This window comes from Mandrillus leucophaeus, unplaced genomic scaffold (assembly GCF_000951045.1).
Source record: "Mandrillus leucophaeus isolate KB7577 unplaced genomic scaffold, Mleu.le_1.0 Scaffold256, whole genome shotgun sequence".
NCBI lineage: Eukaryota > Metazoa > Chordata > Mammalia > Primates > Cercopithecidae > Mandrillus > Mandrillus leucophaeus.
Window position 1 is genome coordinate 1145968 of NW_012102654.1, and position 14737 is coordinate 1160704.

At 43.6% G+C, this 14737-nt stretch overlaps 1 protein-coding gene across 1 annotated transcript in view; it reads right to left on the reverse strand.

Annotated features, from left to right (window-relative positions):
* Positions 1 to 3936: 3936 nt before the first annotated feature.
* The window catches only part of ADRA1A (adrenoceptor alpha 1A), a 95092-nt gene continuing 84291 nt past the window's right edge, over positions 3937 to 14737 (reverse strand). Inside the window, exon 3 of the mRNA XM_011983857.1 lies at positions 3937 to 4898. Coding sequence (XP_011839247.1) covers positions 4381 to 4898 — 518 coding nt within the window. The 3' untranslated portion in view covers positions 3937 to 4380. The remainder of the gene's footprint in view (positions 4899 to 14737) is intronic.

Genomic DNA, 14737 nt, shown 5'->3' on the forward strand with positions numbered 1-14737 from the left:
GAAAAAGTCTGTCAAGCTCTGATTGAGTAGCCGTGATCAAAGAGTGAACAATTACCTGCCCAAGCAAATAGTTCCTAAAATGTTCTCATCCCAGGTCTTAACCATGAAACCTACTGGGCCAGAAGGTCAGGCTATCCAGTGTTCACTTGTGAAAAGAAATTAGGAACAAGCGATGTCACGTAATACATAGCCATAACTTCCAACTGGCTCCTAATTTTCAGACTGCCTAAGTCTCCAGCTACCTGGAGATCAACATTCTGAACCCTTTCCCCATGGTGGCATTATAAAATTCACATGCTTGATATGTTCTCTGCAATTCTTGGTGAAATATCTATTCCCCTCTGTCCAACTAAAAAAAATCCATTCCCCTCTGTCCAACTAAAAACGTAGTTGGAATACAGGTGAGTGAGAGTGACTTATGTTGTATTTGTTTTCATTTATTTTTAAAACGGATGTACTCCCCGAAAGTGTTTCTATGAACTGTGGTTGGTCATCAATAACTTCAATACAACACCCGATATGTGTCCTGTCTGCAACTGCATTTTACTGTTCTTGGCCAATGCGGCCCCTTCTGCATTCTCTTCTATGCTCATCTTCCCCCAACGTGCCATTAGTATGTCCTCCTTGCAAGGCCTTAATCACATTCCAGGCCATTAACTCCTAAAAATGTGGTGCAGTCTGATAGTTAGAAGTGCAGACACCAAACCCTTCCACAGATGCCCTGCTCTTGGGTTTGACTGGGCTGGAGATTTGGCAGCATGTTTGCCATGGTTAATTTGGAGGCAAATCCCAAGGAAACAGAACATTAAAAAGTTTGGATATGGCTTGGCATTCTCAGCATACCCAATCCAAATGGGAAAACTTTTACCCCCATTCTCTTGAGGAAGGAGGGATATGAAAAATGTGCAGGTTGAGAATAGGGAGACCTAGGTTTAAATCATGGTTCCCCCTTGGCCTTGGGCAAGTCCTTAACCTCTCACAATGATGGGATTTTTATCTGTAAAATAGGGGTGGCAGAGTTTCCAGGGAGTTTAGAGGCAATGGGTACAAAATTTCCTGCAGATGCCTGGCACACAGTATGAGCTAACAGAAAAATCTTAAGAGAATATTTATTTACCCAAACACTACTATCTACCATGGAATATTTATTTTTGAATATTTTGGAGAGTGTTAGACATGCTATGTGACTACAAGCAGAAGTCCTCTTGGATAAGACATGAGAGAGGCAAATGAAAGAAAACTGACGAGCAAAATGCTTTTCTGAAATCCTTGACGTAGTCTGGGGAAATTTTTGAAGAAGGAGATTCAGGGTCTCTCTTAATGCATGCAGTTTGAGTTGCAGAATAAACTCAAAATTTCCCTATCCCATAATGTCAGAATAAACTCAAATTTTCCCTATCCCATAATGTCATGTTGATTTTTGTGATATTTAGACAATCCCAAAGCAAGTACTTTTTATAACACATTAGAGAAGACATCGTTACTCTGGGTAAATTCCTCAAACTCCAAATAGAAGCAGTAAACATGTGAGTATAAATATGACAATCACTTGCTAAACTGCAACAATTTTAGATATTTTTTGGCATGCCTAAAGGTACAGAGATTTAGGGGGAATGAGCAAAAAGTAATTCAACTCATATATTGTTTACCCCACTTTGACTAAGTTTTGGTTGACGTTATCAATTTCTTGTAAAATTGGTGTATCATGCTATGGGAAAGGAAAAAAATGTTAAAAGTTTACCTCCCTGGAGAGAGGGAGCTGGAGAAGAGTGTAGCAGACAATTATTTATGGATAGTTTTACATGGATACAATTGTCATGGTTTTAATCTGATGAGCGAAAGATCCTCTAGTTGTTTATTTAGATTAGATGTGGCATTAGTGCCAGATTTTCTGTGTTTCTAAGCTTTCCCATATCTAAAATTTAAATGTGTCTGTAAAGGTGTTTAAAGGATCATCTCTAACATGGAATCATAATTCGCTGAAGAAAAATGATAGTCATTCTTCCCGTGGGGACGCTCTTTCTGTAAGGAGGAGTGGGGCAAGTGATTTTCTTATTCAGATTCTGGACCAAACTCTTGTCAGCAATGAAACTGATCTTTCCTATCAAGGCCAAAGAGAAGCGAGGGTTTGCATATTCAAGTTCTTCCTAGATGCCTGCCTCTATAATAGGACATCCACATCTGGCAGAGCTCTTATGGGACACACAGAGAGAACAGAAGAGTCTAAAAATCCAGCCAACATCTCAGTGCCAGAATTCAAGTTCAGAACACAAAGCTGAATATGTATCTGGCCAGTAAGAAGACACTCTTCAGAAAAAGGCTGAAAAAACAGTCACGCTCCAGGTCTCAGCACAACCTATAACAAAACTCAAATAAACATACAAACATACCCTCCATTGCAACGTGGAAAGAGATTTGTTTTTTTAGAAGGATTTAAGGAAATTATCATTTTGCTGCAAGGGAAGAAGAAAAGGATGTTGAGGCCACTACTCTTGCTGTGAAGGTTAGAGCTGCTTTGAATTTCTTGGAGGAATTACCCTAATAGAGGAAAGAGGCTAGGCAAATGGTCTTTAGTTTTAGACCACTGATTGTTGTCAAGAATTATTCCAAAAACATAAATCCTATTTTAAATCCTTGTTGTGGAACGGCAGCCATATATAATTTTTGCATATAGTTACCATCTTCCTCATTAGTAAACTATAGCTTGAGCAGCCCTAATCCGAAAATCTGAAATCCAAAATGCTCTAAGATCCGAGATTGTTTGAGCACCGACATGACGCCACAGGTGGGAAATTCCACACCTGACCTCATGTCTATGGGTTGTAGTCCAAAACAGTCAATTAAAAATATTGTAAAAAATTACCCTCAGGCTATGCATATGCGGTGTATATGAAACATAAATAAATTTTGTGTTTAGACTTGGGTCCCATCCCAGAGATATTTGATTATGTATATGCAAGTATTTCAAAATTTGAAAAAATCTGTAATCTGAAACACTTCTGGTTCCAAGCATTTCAGGAAAGAGATATGCAAGTTCTGTACTGAGTTATTATGGTTTACCAAAATTTGGTACACATAAAGCAAAATATAGCATGTTCCCCAAGTTCTTGCAGAAAAGTAGGAATAGATGAAGTTGAGTTGACTACTGGATCTTTTTCCAGAACAAATGGGCTTCTATCAAAAAATGTTTGCAAACTCCTGCTTTAGACAGTTCTTTGGTGATCCATCAGTATCTCTCTGAAGCTAAGCATTAGTATATTTCAAAGTTCGAGAAGAATGTATTTGGATCATAAGGCTCATTCCAACATGCCACACAGGTGAAGCTCATTCATTATGCAATAGTGAAGCAGATGAGAAGTAATGGGAGACAATCTTTTGCCTTTCAAAATATTATAAGCCCTGGATTTTCATAACAGAGTTCTGGAACAGGTAAGTGATTTGTCAAGAAAGCCTTTTGTAAGCCATGTTGAAATGGCTGTGCAGTAAGTGAACAGCCTCTGTCTTTGCAAGAAATTAACAGCCACCCCAAGCTCTTGATGTTTAAAGATATTAGCGAGAAAGCCTATCATCATCTGATCTTGGAACTGTTTAATGGGTTTTCTCTCTAGTAGTTAAATTGAAAGAATGATGCTCAGGTCTACTGTCTTCTCTTGGGAAAAGCCATACCGCCCTGGTTGGTTCTTTCAACGCTCTCCTGACCCCAGGATAGAGAATGCTACATTCTGAGACATCATGAGTGCCTCTCACTCTCATCTTTGGGAAATGAGGAGCAGCATCCATTCAAAGTGCAGCCAAAGGTAAACTTCACTGTCAAGTTTCCCTCAAGCTGAGAAATTGGATGTGTCAGAAAGGGTGGAGTTTCAGAACTTGCTCTAAAAATAATGTGTCTGGATCTCGGCCACCATCTTAATGCTCTTCCTCTCTAAGCCCTCTCCCCATAAATGTCAAATGTGGCTGTCAGTAGGTTTAGCCTGAAAATAAAATCCCCTCACTTCCATCAAGAAATAGCTCCAAACTTAGAGTGTGTGCTCAAAATATTCATGATGAAATCATAATCCTGTATTTATAGTCTTTTGGATTGTGCATGAAATTCTGTTTCCCATGGTGGTTTTCGTTGAAGCGGGCACAGAGTGACCGAGAAAGCATTAGCTGCAGGGAAATGCTGTTCCGTATCGTTCTGAACTGGTTGGTTGTGAGAAACCCTCCCTCTTCCCTGTGCCCTATCCACTGCCTAATGAGTTGGGTTTACCCCCCACCCCATTCCCAGAAGGTCCCCTCTTTGATTGGTCCTGTCTTGTCCTCCAAGAAGAGCTGGCCTTCTGAGAAGGAAGTGGGGTGGGTACCTAAGCTTATTCCCCTTTCCTCTGCATCTTTCCTGTCCTAGACTTCCTCCCCGTTTTCACTGAGGGAGATGGTGTGGACCTTAATGGTTGGAACTTGATGGTTCTTGTCAAGGCTGGGGGTTGAGGGCCCTACACAGCAGCAGACCTGCAAAAAGCTTTTACTTCTCACCCGGGCTGTGGTGCAGGAGGATTGGTCTTTGGACACTGTAATCCTGGCAGATCCACGGGGCATGGAAGAGAAAAATTTCCATTCACAAACACCATCCGTCTTGGAGATCCTGTAGAAGGTCTCTCCTGATCCCACGGGGATGCGCACCGTGTCCTTGTGCTGCCCTTCCAGGGCCTGACTGGGCGGGTGCAGGGTGTAGCCCAGGGCATGTTTGGAAGACTGCTTTCTGCGGAGACACTGGATTCTCAAGACATTCTGAAAGGCCTTTTTGAACTCTTGGCTGGAACATGGGTATATGATGGGGTTGATGCAGCTGTTTAGATATCCGAGCCAAAATACTATTTTAAAAACTGTTTCAGAGGGCTTGATATCAGGGAAGAAAGACCCTGGAAGAAAACACACAGATTGATATATATTATTTGCAAGCCAGCAGGCCAATTGGCTAGGAAAACAAACAAACAAACATCTTTCTGTGTTTTTGAAAAGGTTAAAATGATCCCAAACACATTTGAGTTTCTCATATTTGACTGACTAACTTCTGTGACTGTCACCCTTTTGCAGTATCTTCAAAGACCATTCCTACTTGGTTTATGTGTGTCATTAATTACAGGAGCAGGCCCAGTGGATAGGGTTGCATTGGCTCACAGTGACCAATGCCTGCTGTGAAGTTTTACCAAATGAAAATGTGAAACTCAGACTGATCCCACATATGTACATTGTTTTGCCTAAACTGAAAAGTAAGTTGGAATCCATGCAAATAATCCGTATTAAAATTCAGTTACCTGAACATGCCCTTTATTCTCTGATGCAGTGTTAGGTAACAGACACAGCTTCAGTGTTTATGAATTCTTCCCCTCTCGAATATTAGAATTACGGATTTTGATGAGAATCTCAACTTCACACAATATTGGCCTTGCCAATGTTGGGCCAGTGATTCTCAATCACTTTTCCTAGATGATGTCTTTTGACATCACCGTGAGTTCCCTTTGTCAATATCCCTCGATGACTCCCAAATGTGTGTCATTTGCTTCACATTCAGAGTCCTCCACAGCCCCTGGTCTGACCAGCTTTCTAATATGATTGGTTGTTGTTTTTTTCTCTAGCCAGACTCACTACACTTTTTCTCCAGGTCATTGGTCAATTTTTTTTGTCCTCTCAAGTTGGGCCACTGTGTCCTTGATGCCCTTTTCCACCTTCTCTACCTACCCAAACCCTACCCGTTGATGTGCATAGCAGGAACCCCGCCTCAGGACCTGTCATGACCTGCACGGAGAGTGCCACGGGGCATTTGGCAGCAGAAGAACAAAACTGTGAAGTCTTAAAGGGGAACAATCTTAAGGATTATCTCCTCCAATTACTCAATTTACAAATATGAAAAAATGCGTATTTAGCCTTTTCCCAGCTGCCGCCAAGACACTCCGCCCTTCTGAGCTGAGGTCGCCTTGGGGTGAGGCCCTCACTGCATCCAGCACTAGCACTATTCCGGGCAGCCCAGCCTTGCACTTGTCCATAGCACGGACTCCATCTCAGAGCTCGCCTGCACCGACTCAGCCCTCCTTCTGCATAACGCTGAGGGGATCATCACAGAGGATAAGGTCAATGTCCTTTCTAAAGCAGCTGGGGTAAATGATGACGACTTTTGGCCTGGCTTGTCTGCCAGGGCCCTGGCCATTGTCAACATCAGGAGCCTCCTCTGCAGTGGAGGGGTGGGGTGGGACGACCTGCTCCAGCAGCTGGTGGTGCATCTGCAGGAGGTCCTGCCCTTCCATTACTGCAGCCCAGGTAGAGGAGAAGAAAGTGGAAGCAAAGAAAGGAGAATCTGGAGTCTGATGATAACATGGGCTTTTTTTTTTTTTTTTTTTGAGTAAGCCTATTTTATAGCATGTTCAATAAAAAGCTGAACTCTTAAAAATGCTTATTAAAGAGACTGTCACAAACCTCATAGCTATAATACTGATAAGAGTGATGGATAAAGGGTATGGGACTCCCAGTCGAATGTTCTTTATTCTCTGATTCTCAGACTTCCATGGGCTTTTACTAAAGGAGCTTTATGAATTATGAAATCCCAAATGTCCCTCTTCACTCCTTTCAGAGAAATTGCAAAATAACATCCTGACTTTCCTTCCACCTCCTTTCTTTTCTTTCTCCACTCCCAAGCTCGTTTTCCTTCTCCACAGGCTTTTAGTCACAGCTTTGTGTACAGTTGGCAGAATGGCTTTGGGAAAGTCCCATGATCCCTTTGGGCCTCCAGTTTTCTTATCTGAAAAAGGAGTAGGTTGAATGGATGATTCCTAATGGCCCTGAACAATTTTTTTTCGTCGTTGTTTCAAACCTAAGGTCTTGATTTTATGTCTTTCTTTTCTTCTCTGCTCTGTGGACCTATCAGAGTCATGACAAATTGCTGGTGCTCTTAAAATCTACTCTGGCAAACAGTGCTCTGAAATTAAGTCCAAAAGTTCATCAATATAAACAGAGAGTAAACTTAAATACTGAAGATCCCAAAGAAGACAAAATATTGTGGTTGTTGATGGGAGCATTTATTATCTCTGAAGCAACACTCCCTGCTAAGTTCCATGTATCTCAAATTCACACACACACACACACACACACACACACAAAATGGGTGTTTATTTGGGAAAAAAAAAACATGTAAAGTGAGAAAGTTTTATTCTTTAGCTCTAAAGCTCTTCACATTGTCCTATAATTATAATAAAGTTTACAGTCTTTGAATGCGTGATTTGAAACAGGCAAGGCAGTGTGCTGAACACTTTCCATATGATTTAATCATCATTAGTACCATGAAGAGTTATGTTACTCTTCCCTGTTTTACAAACGAAGAAACTGTGGCTTAATGAGTTTGAATAGCTCAACTGAGGTCACTCACATAGTTACTGGTAGGTTTGAAATTGGGCAGTGTGATTTCAGGGCCCATGCTCCTTTATGGAATCTCCAAATATATTGGAATAATACATCTCTTAGGAGGATGGCCGATGGGGAGTGATAAAGTGTGCAGCTAGGGGAAGCTGAATTGGAAAAACGCTTTCTTGAACCTCATCTGTGATGGAAAAAATGGCTAATGCCAACATGACTGATGGTTTTGTGCAAATGCGGTCAGTTCCAGAAAAAAATTTGTCTTACATTATGATACCTATATATTGTCCAATATTTCCTCCTAATAGTGACAGTGATGTGATTAAGGAAACCCATTTCACAAAGGCCTGCCTGGGCCTGTGCTTAATGACTACAAGAATGTCTGAGCTGAGCACACCAAAAACTCACCTTGTCTGGGAATGTCACTACTCTGTAAATCAGCGAGGGAGGGGAGGATCTTTCCCTTATCTGAATAATTTCAATTTTTAAGAAGGACAAAAAATGCACTATGAATGTGAATGCTAATAAATATGATTTGAGAGTCTTGGAACTTCCCATAATTCCCTCAAGGATGCTCATTCTGCTTACAGAGCCCAGTTTTGCACTCATAAATCTCAACATTTCCTTTTAGTCACTTCCTTTACATCCCTTCTTTCTTTGCATGGCCCCGCTCTTAATTCCAGGTCTGGCTGACCCAGAGCCAAGCTCTTGGGCCCTCTCTCTAGTCTCTTGCTGCGTTCCTGTCTTCACAGGTGAATCCTGGACTCCCCCTCTCTGTACTCCACTAAAAACACTCATTTCTTCAATGTGGCTCAGGTATAGGTATAGGGTGAGAAAGAGAGTTGGTTAAGATCTGAATGCGCATAATCTCTAGCCCTAACCCCAGGAATATTTTCTTTTTAATCCAAGCAAATCTCTAGATTTTGGCTTATGCTTCCAGGCCAGAGACCTTCCTGTAAATGACAACGTTTGGTTTATCCCATCAAGTGTGTGACAGCAGCCAGATGTGTGTAAGTGTAGCACGAATTTGCATGCTCACAAACTGACAGTTCCACCAGGGGCAGGTTGCAGGATCCATTCTCATGCTTGGAGTATTCTTCCCTTGCCATGGGGAGCAGGTGCAGGGAGCCACGTGATTTTCTTTGTGCAGCTGCTGACTGGCTGGGGTTAGAGGAGAGATTCATAGCTGTGCTTCCTTCAGGAACTTTCCAAAGAGTGAGAAGAGACAGCAAAAGGGGTAGGCACGGTGGCTCACACCTCTAATTCCTGCACTTTGGGAGGCTGAGGTGGGCAGATCACTTGAGACCAGGAATTTGAGACCAGCCTGGGCAACATGGTGAAACCCCATCTCTACTAAAAATACAAAAATTAGCTGGGTGTGGTGGCATGCACCTGTAGTTTCAGTTACTCAGGAGGCTGAGGCAGGAGGATTGCTTGAGCCCAGGAGGTGGAAGTTATAGTGAGCCAATGCGCACCACTGCAGTCCAGCCTGGGCAACGGAAGTGAACTTGTCTCAAAAAAAAAAAAAAAAGAAAAAGAAAGAAAGAAAGAAAAAAGGACAGCAGAAGGGCAGCTCCTCTCCTTATTGACATTATTCCCATCTACATATCTCTTCCTTCATTTTTCCTCTCCTAGGAAGGAGAGATGGGGCTGGAACTGGGCTTGGAAAGCAGCTGCCTGGTCCTATTCAGGGTTCCCTCGTCCTGCTCTCTCCTTCTCTGCCCAAACCTTCGCCATCTGTGCCCGTTTCTCCGAACTCTGCATTAGTTCTATCCCCAGCCTCCATTCTTCCCAAATCTCTTTCTTCATGAGGACTGGCAATGCTTTTTAGGGTAGGAAGACAGCTGGATAATGCTTGTCCCTGGCCTCCACCCATCAGGACCTAAAGTGTCAGGGCTGAACTTGGTTTAGGGGTGGGTGCCTCTGATCCAGTCACTGGGTGGGGAAGTCCATTCGAGCAGCCATCCGGCCAGCTTTGCTCACTCACAGAGCTCCAGAATCCAGTACAATGCTAGAGTCTTGAAGGCATTCTCCAAGGTTTTGCTGCATGAATGGCCAACCTCCTGACTGACGGATGGACTGACTGAATGAATGAATGAATAGCTGTGTCTCCGTGTTCTTGTCATGGTTCTTCTTCTCAATGTGGCTTGGTTTTCTTCTCTGCTTGATGGCTGTCGCCTCATATTCTCTCCCAACCCTGCCTTCCTTCTGCTGTCTCATTCTTTTTTTTTGGCCCACCATTTATGTTCAGTCATTTGGTTTTTTTCTGCAATGTTATTTTACTACCATTTTTTCCTTGCCCTGTCATCTAGCATCAGACCCTCTAGTTTTTCTCATCATACTTCATAGGAAGAGCCAGACTTCCGAATCACCCACATGAGAATAGGAGCTCCTATTTTTTTTTGGTCACCATGGCTATGGTTTTTCTCCTCAACAATCTCTGCTTCAAGAGGAGCCAACAGCTCCTGACTTAATCCCCTAAACACCTTGCCCTGCAGCTCAAGCCATCCTTTGCATGTGAATTTGCCTGGTTTAATTCTTGGGCTTTGGAAAATCCCCACACCCTAAGGACTATTCCTTTCACTGAGTTTCTTTCCACCATTTGCTCTGCTGCAGAATTTCTGCCTCTTTCTTGACCCTCCGGACACCCTGACCAACATACTACTGGTCAGACTGAGGTGGAGAGAACAGGTGTTTATGGCCAAACACCATCAACATTCTCATTCATGGAGATTCAGAATCCTCACTTCACTGTAAAGGCCTCTAGATGCCAAGAAGATATTGAAATGAATAATTTAAAATGTTGCCTCTATGTTTTCCCACTGAATGCTATATCCATTGGGAACATCTTACTTCATTTTTGAACTGGGGCTCATCTAATAGGCTTATGGGGAGGGGGGCACTAGCAGTCATCCCAGGAAAGGCTTGGCCACTAGAGTCACCTTTTATAGCTATAAAATTACAGCAACGTTTGCCTCAATGACTCCAATACAAGATAAAACCATTTTTTTTCCTGCCCATGCTGGTCTCCTTCATGAATTTGATACACTGGTGAGTGCTACGGTTAGCTTCAAAAGTCAGTGAGAGTAGGAACTGAGTTCTCAAATTCCCATCCAGCACTGGTCATTAGGGGGTTCCTCCTTAGTTCAACTGTTTCTCTCAGAATGAGGGTGACTTGATGTGGAAGCTGAAAGCTGTGAGTCAGTCTTCTTGGTTGCAGCCTCCAGCTCCTGTGCTTCATTTTACCCCCTGGAAAACTTGACATCTTAATGACAACTTTGAGAGACACTGGGCTATGGTAAACCCTACTTAGCTGGAGTCGCAGAAGGCTAAAATGTGAAGACTGGCAGGCACTTTGAGATCAGCACTGTCAACCTGGCCTTTACAGGTGAAGACAGTAAGGCTGAAGATGGGAGTAGTTCCCCAAAATCACACAACTGGACCCAAAGTTGGTTCCACCTCACCCATTTCCACTCCTGATCTTTATGTGCCATTTAGCAACCCTACGATGGCATGGAAGTATTAATGGCAATATATCCAGCTTTCACTGAATGACAACAGGTTTTGCAGAGATATGGAGAAAGAAGAAAGAGGAGAGTAGTATCCTCAATAATTGCATTATTTTAAAAGTCAGAGTGTGCTGTTTAGAAGGGTTTGTCGGCAAGGCATCACATTCTGAGAAATGGAGTTTGAATGATCTCAATTTAAAAAAATGTTGACTCCAAAGAAGAAGCTAATGTTCTGTGACCATCGGATAAAATAACCCTTAATTGTTTCTCCTTGTCCAGCGAGTGGTCTCTCCAATGTGCCTGGTACACATCCAATGAGCAGAGGAGAGAGACAGGCTGCCACACCAACAGGCCAAGGAGCTCCAGTGCCAGTAACATTCAGGCCAGACTCGATGGCGCCTTCTTACCAGGAAGAAAACTGCCCCATCAAATTAAACCCCAGAGACAAGCTGTAGAGTCAAAGTTTAAGGGCAGACCATATTCTACCAGATGCCTTTGTGCTGAACTACTTTGGCCTGAGCCCTCCTGGGGTTTATGTGGGGCCACTTGGGCAGCTCTCAGTCAGCAAGAAGTTTTTGGATTATCTACCCTAGATGGTGACCAGGGCTGTCTAAGAAGGTGGCCAGAATAACCAGGGACTGTAACCTTAGGTGTGAAACCTCAGGTTCACAGACAAACTTCCCATGATTGACATTAAATGTGTATGCCCAGAGATACATTTTCCTGGGAAGAGCCCTTGGCTTGTATTAGCTTCTCGCAGTGGTCTCTGGTGATAGTAAAGATGGTTCAGCCTGGATTCCAGGTAGAGAGGACAAGCTGTACCCTGGCTGGGGAACCCCACTTAACCCATATGTCCTAATGATAGAATCAAGCTTACCAACAGAGCAAGCAGATGTGACTTCAGTGCCTCTTTGGAAGGACTTCACCAGTCTTTTCTTCCCCGATTTAACTGGGGCCTGAAATTGTACAGCTCTCCACTCATGTATCTGAGTAAAGTCATGTGCATGCTCACTTGAGAGTGTTGGTATGTGGAGTCTTTTCTGAACTTTCTGGCAGAAAGCATGAGTGGTTGGCAAAGTGAAGAAGGTGGCACTGAGCAGGAATGGAATTAGCTCTCCTCCTGCATGGAGCAAAGCATGGGAACATGGCATGGGAGGGTGCAGTGAGTAAGGGGAACCGGGCACACTGTGCTGGGTACTCAGTCCCAAAGGAGGCAGACTCGGGGCACCCTGGGGGCCTGCCCAGTGTGGGATGGAAGTGCTGCCCACTTTTCCAGGGACCTGGGGTATGTTGGTCTATGGTTACTGTGAAAAAACATTGCTCTTTCCAATCCAGGCACGGAAAGAAGTCACTTGGGGAGATGTCCTCTCATCCCTCAAACTTCTGCAAGTGGCAGCTAAAGCTCTCTTGACAGGATCTGTCTGGCTGGCCAAGGAGAGCTCTGCGGAATCAGGAATTTCATCCTGGATGAGTCTGAACTGCTTGAATTAAAACTTGTCAAATGGTTTGTCTTGCCAGTTAACAAAGCCTAAGCAGCATTTCTCCTTTTAGGAAAAAGGAGCAGGTCCACCCGAATGCATGATTTGGACCCCAATGCCCATAGGAACGCTGGAAAGAGTAACAGGGGACCCCACATGCAAGCATTTCTCCCTAGAAGACCTCCTTGCATTGAATAAATAATTTGATTGGAAACACTCTCAAAAGATAGCAAGATTCTCTACCCCACCCCCTTTATTTAAAATATTATTTGTTCAGGGAAAAGCTAGCGATGAGGAAGTCATCATGTGCTTTTATGGGCTGCTTCCTTTAAAAAGCAGATCTGCTTTCATAAGCCAGTGTGTTTTCCAAGCCTTGTCACTTTCACTAAGGTCACCATTGTTTCACGAGTCTTCCATTTAAAACATTTTTTAATTGTCTCTGCACAAAAGCTCTCCCTGAGACCACCCAGTCTAAAGACGAGTAATCTTCAAACTCACACCTGCTGAATGGCTTATTTATTTCACGGTACATATCACAGTTTTTATGTTTTCTTATTTACTTGTTTTCTTTGATTGTCTCATCCTCCAGAGCACAGATGATATGCTCTCCAATGGCAGGAGACCAGGTTATCTCTCTCACTATAGTGTGAGGTGGGGGCAGGAACCCAATTAACAGTTCCTGCCAGAAGAATGTGTATCGAGTTCCTTCTCCCCTTTTTTTGCTTCTTACATTCCAACTGGTCACCAAACCCCACAGGTGTCTTTCCTTGAAACACCTTCCAAATTTGCCTTCTCCATCACCTCCATCCCCAGCACCCCTGAATGGTGAACTGGTTATTTAAAGCTGGGTGAGTCATTTTTCCCTCTTGGGCCTCAGTTTCCTCATCTGTAAAATTAAAGACTTAGAACAGTAATTGATACTACCCCTTCCTATCTGTAAGAACAGATGCTTCTAGGCAAATGGAAACAGTCAAAAGGGGAAAACAGGCCCATGACAAGCAAGATGATGAAGAAGCATGGTGGAGAGATGGCCAGAAGGGAAGAGGGCAGGCTTTGGAAGGAAGAGGGAAACCTGAGGTTTGGGGGAGGGCTTTGGGAGGACATCCTGATGTCTATCCTAGAGATTTACTCTGAGATCACAGAAAGGAGGGATGGGAAGAGAATCCAAAGGTTGCTGTCATGGAGTGCACCTGCATAGGGACCCAGGCAACTGTGATTGCACCAAGCGGGAATGGAATTAGCTCTGTTCCTGCTTGAAGCATAGCACAGTTTGGGCTTCTGGTTGCGTCAGAACTCATGTGCTCTTTAATAATACATGAGCCGCAGACCTCCACATCTGAGGCCTGGGAGGCTAAGGCTGTGCTCATCTGGTCCTTTCCAAGGAGATGGGATGGAAAGGGTAGAAACCATGGGGGAAAATTCCCAGAAATAACTAAAGGGAGGGGAGGCTTATCAAGGGGCTCAGTATTGTAGCTAAAGGAACCTCATAATGGGGTATCTGCCAAGACATGTGTTATGCATTATCTTTTTGTTGCTGATAAGATCAAGTTCAAGCTTCTCACTCTGTCATTCAAGGCCCTTCATCATTTGGTTCCACCAGTCCTACACAATCTTCTCCATTCCTCATTCACTTAACACATAATTTACTTAGCACCTGCTCAGGCCAGGCACTTCCATAGATACTGGAGGTAGAACAGTCAGGAACATGCAAAGGTGTTTACCTTCTATGAGTATCTCCAACAAATGCCTAAGTTGGAGGCATTTGTTGCTCCAACAAATGAATTATGAGTTTCCAATACCAACGCTTTCTTCCTGCCACAGTAGACTTTTCACTCTAACTTTGTTAGTTCGCGAGGTGACTGTGACCTCAAGCTCCTGTGGTTGTGGTTCTCTGCTGCACTCTTCTGCTCTTCACTCAGTGACCTGTCCCTCTCCCCTGTATCTACTCAAACTGGAATCTGTCCAATTCTCTCTGTCTTCAAGGCTGTGTTCAAAATCCCACTCATCCACAGGCCCTTCTTTGTTGCAGTATAACTTGCAAGAAATTGCCATTTCCCCTATGGATTTAGCACCAGTTACTTTTCTCTATAGCAGGGGAAACCCCCGGGCCACAGACCATACCAGTCTGTGGCCTTTTAGAAACTGGGCTGTACGGCAGGACGTATGTGGTGGGCCAGCAAAGCTTCATCTGTATTTACAATTTACAGCCTCTCTCCATTGCTCACATTACCTGTCAGATCAGCAGTGGCATTAGATTCTAATAGGAGCAACAACCCTATCACGAACTGCACACACCAGGGATCTATGTTGTGTGCTCCTTATGAGAATCTAATGCCTGATGATCTGTCACTGTTTCCCATCACCCCC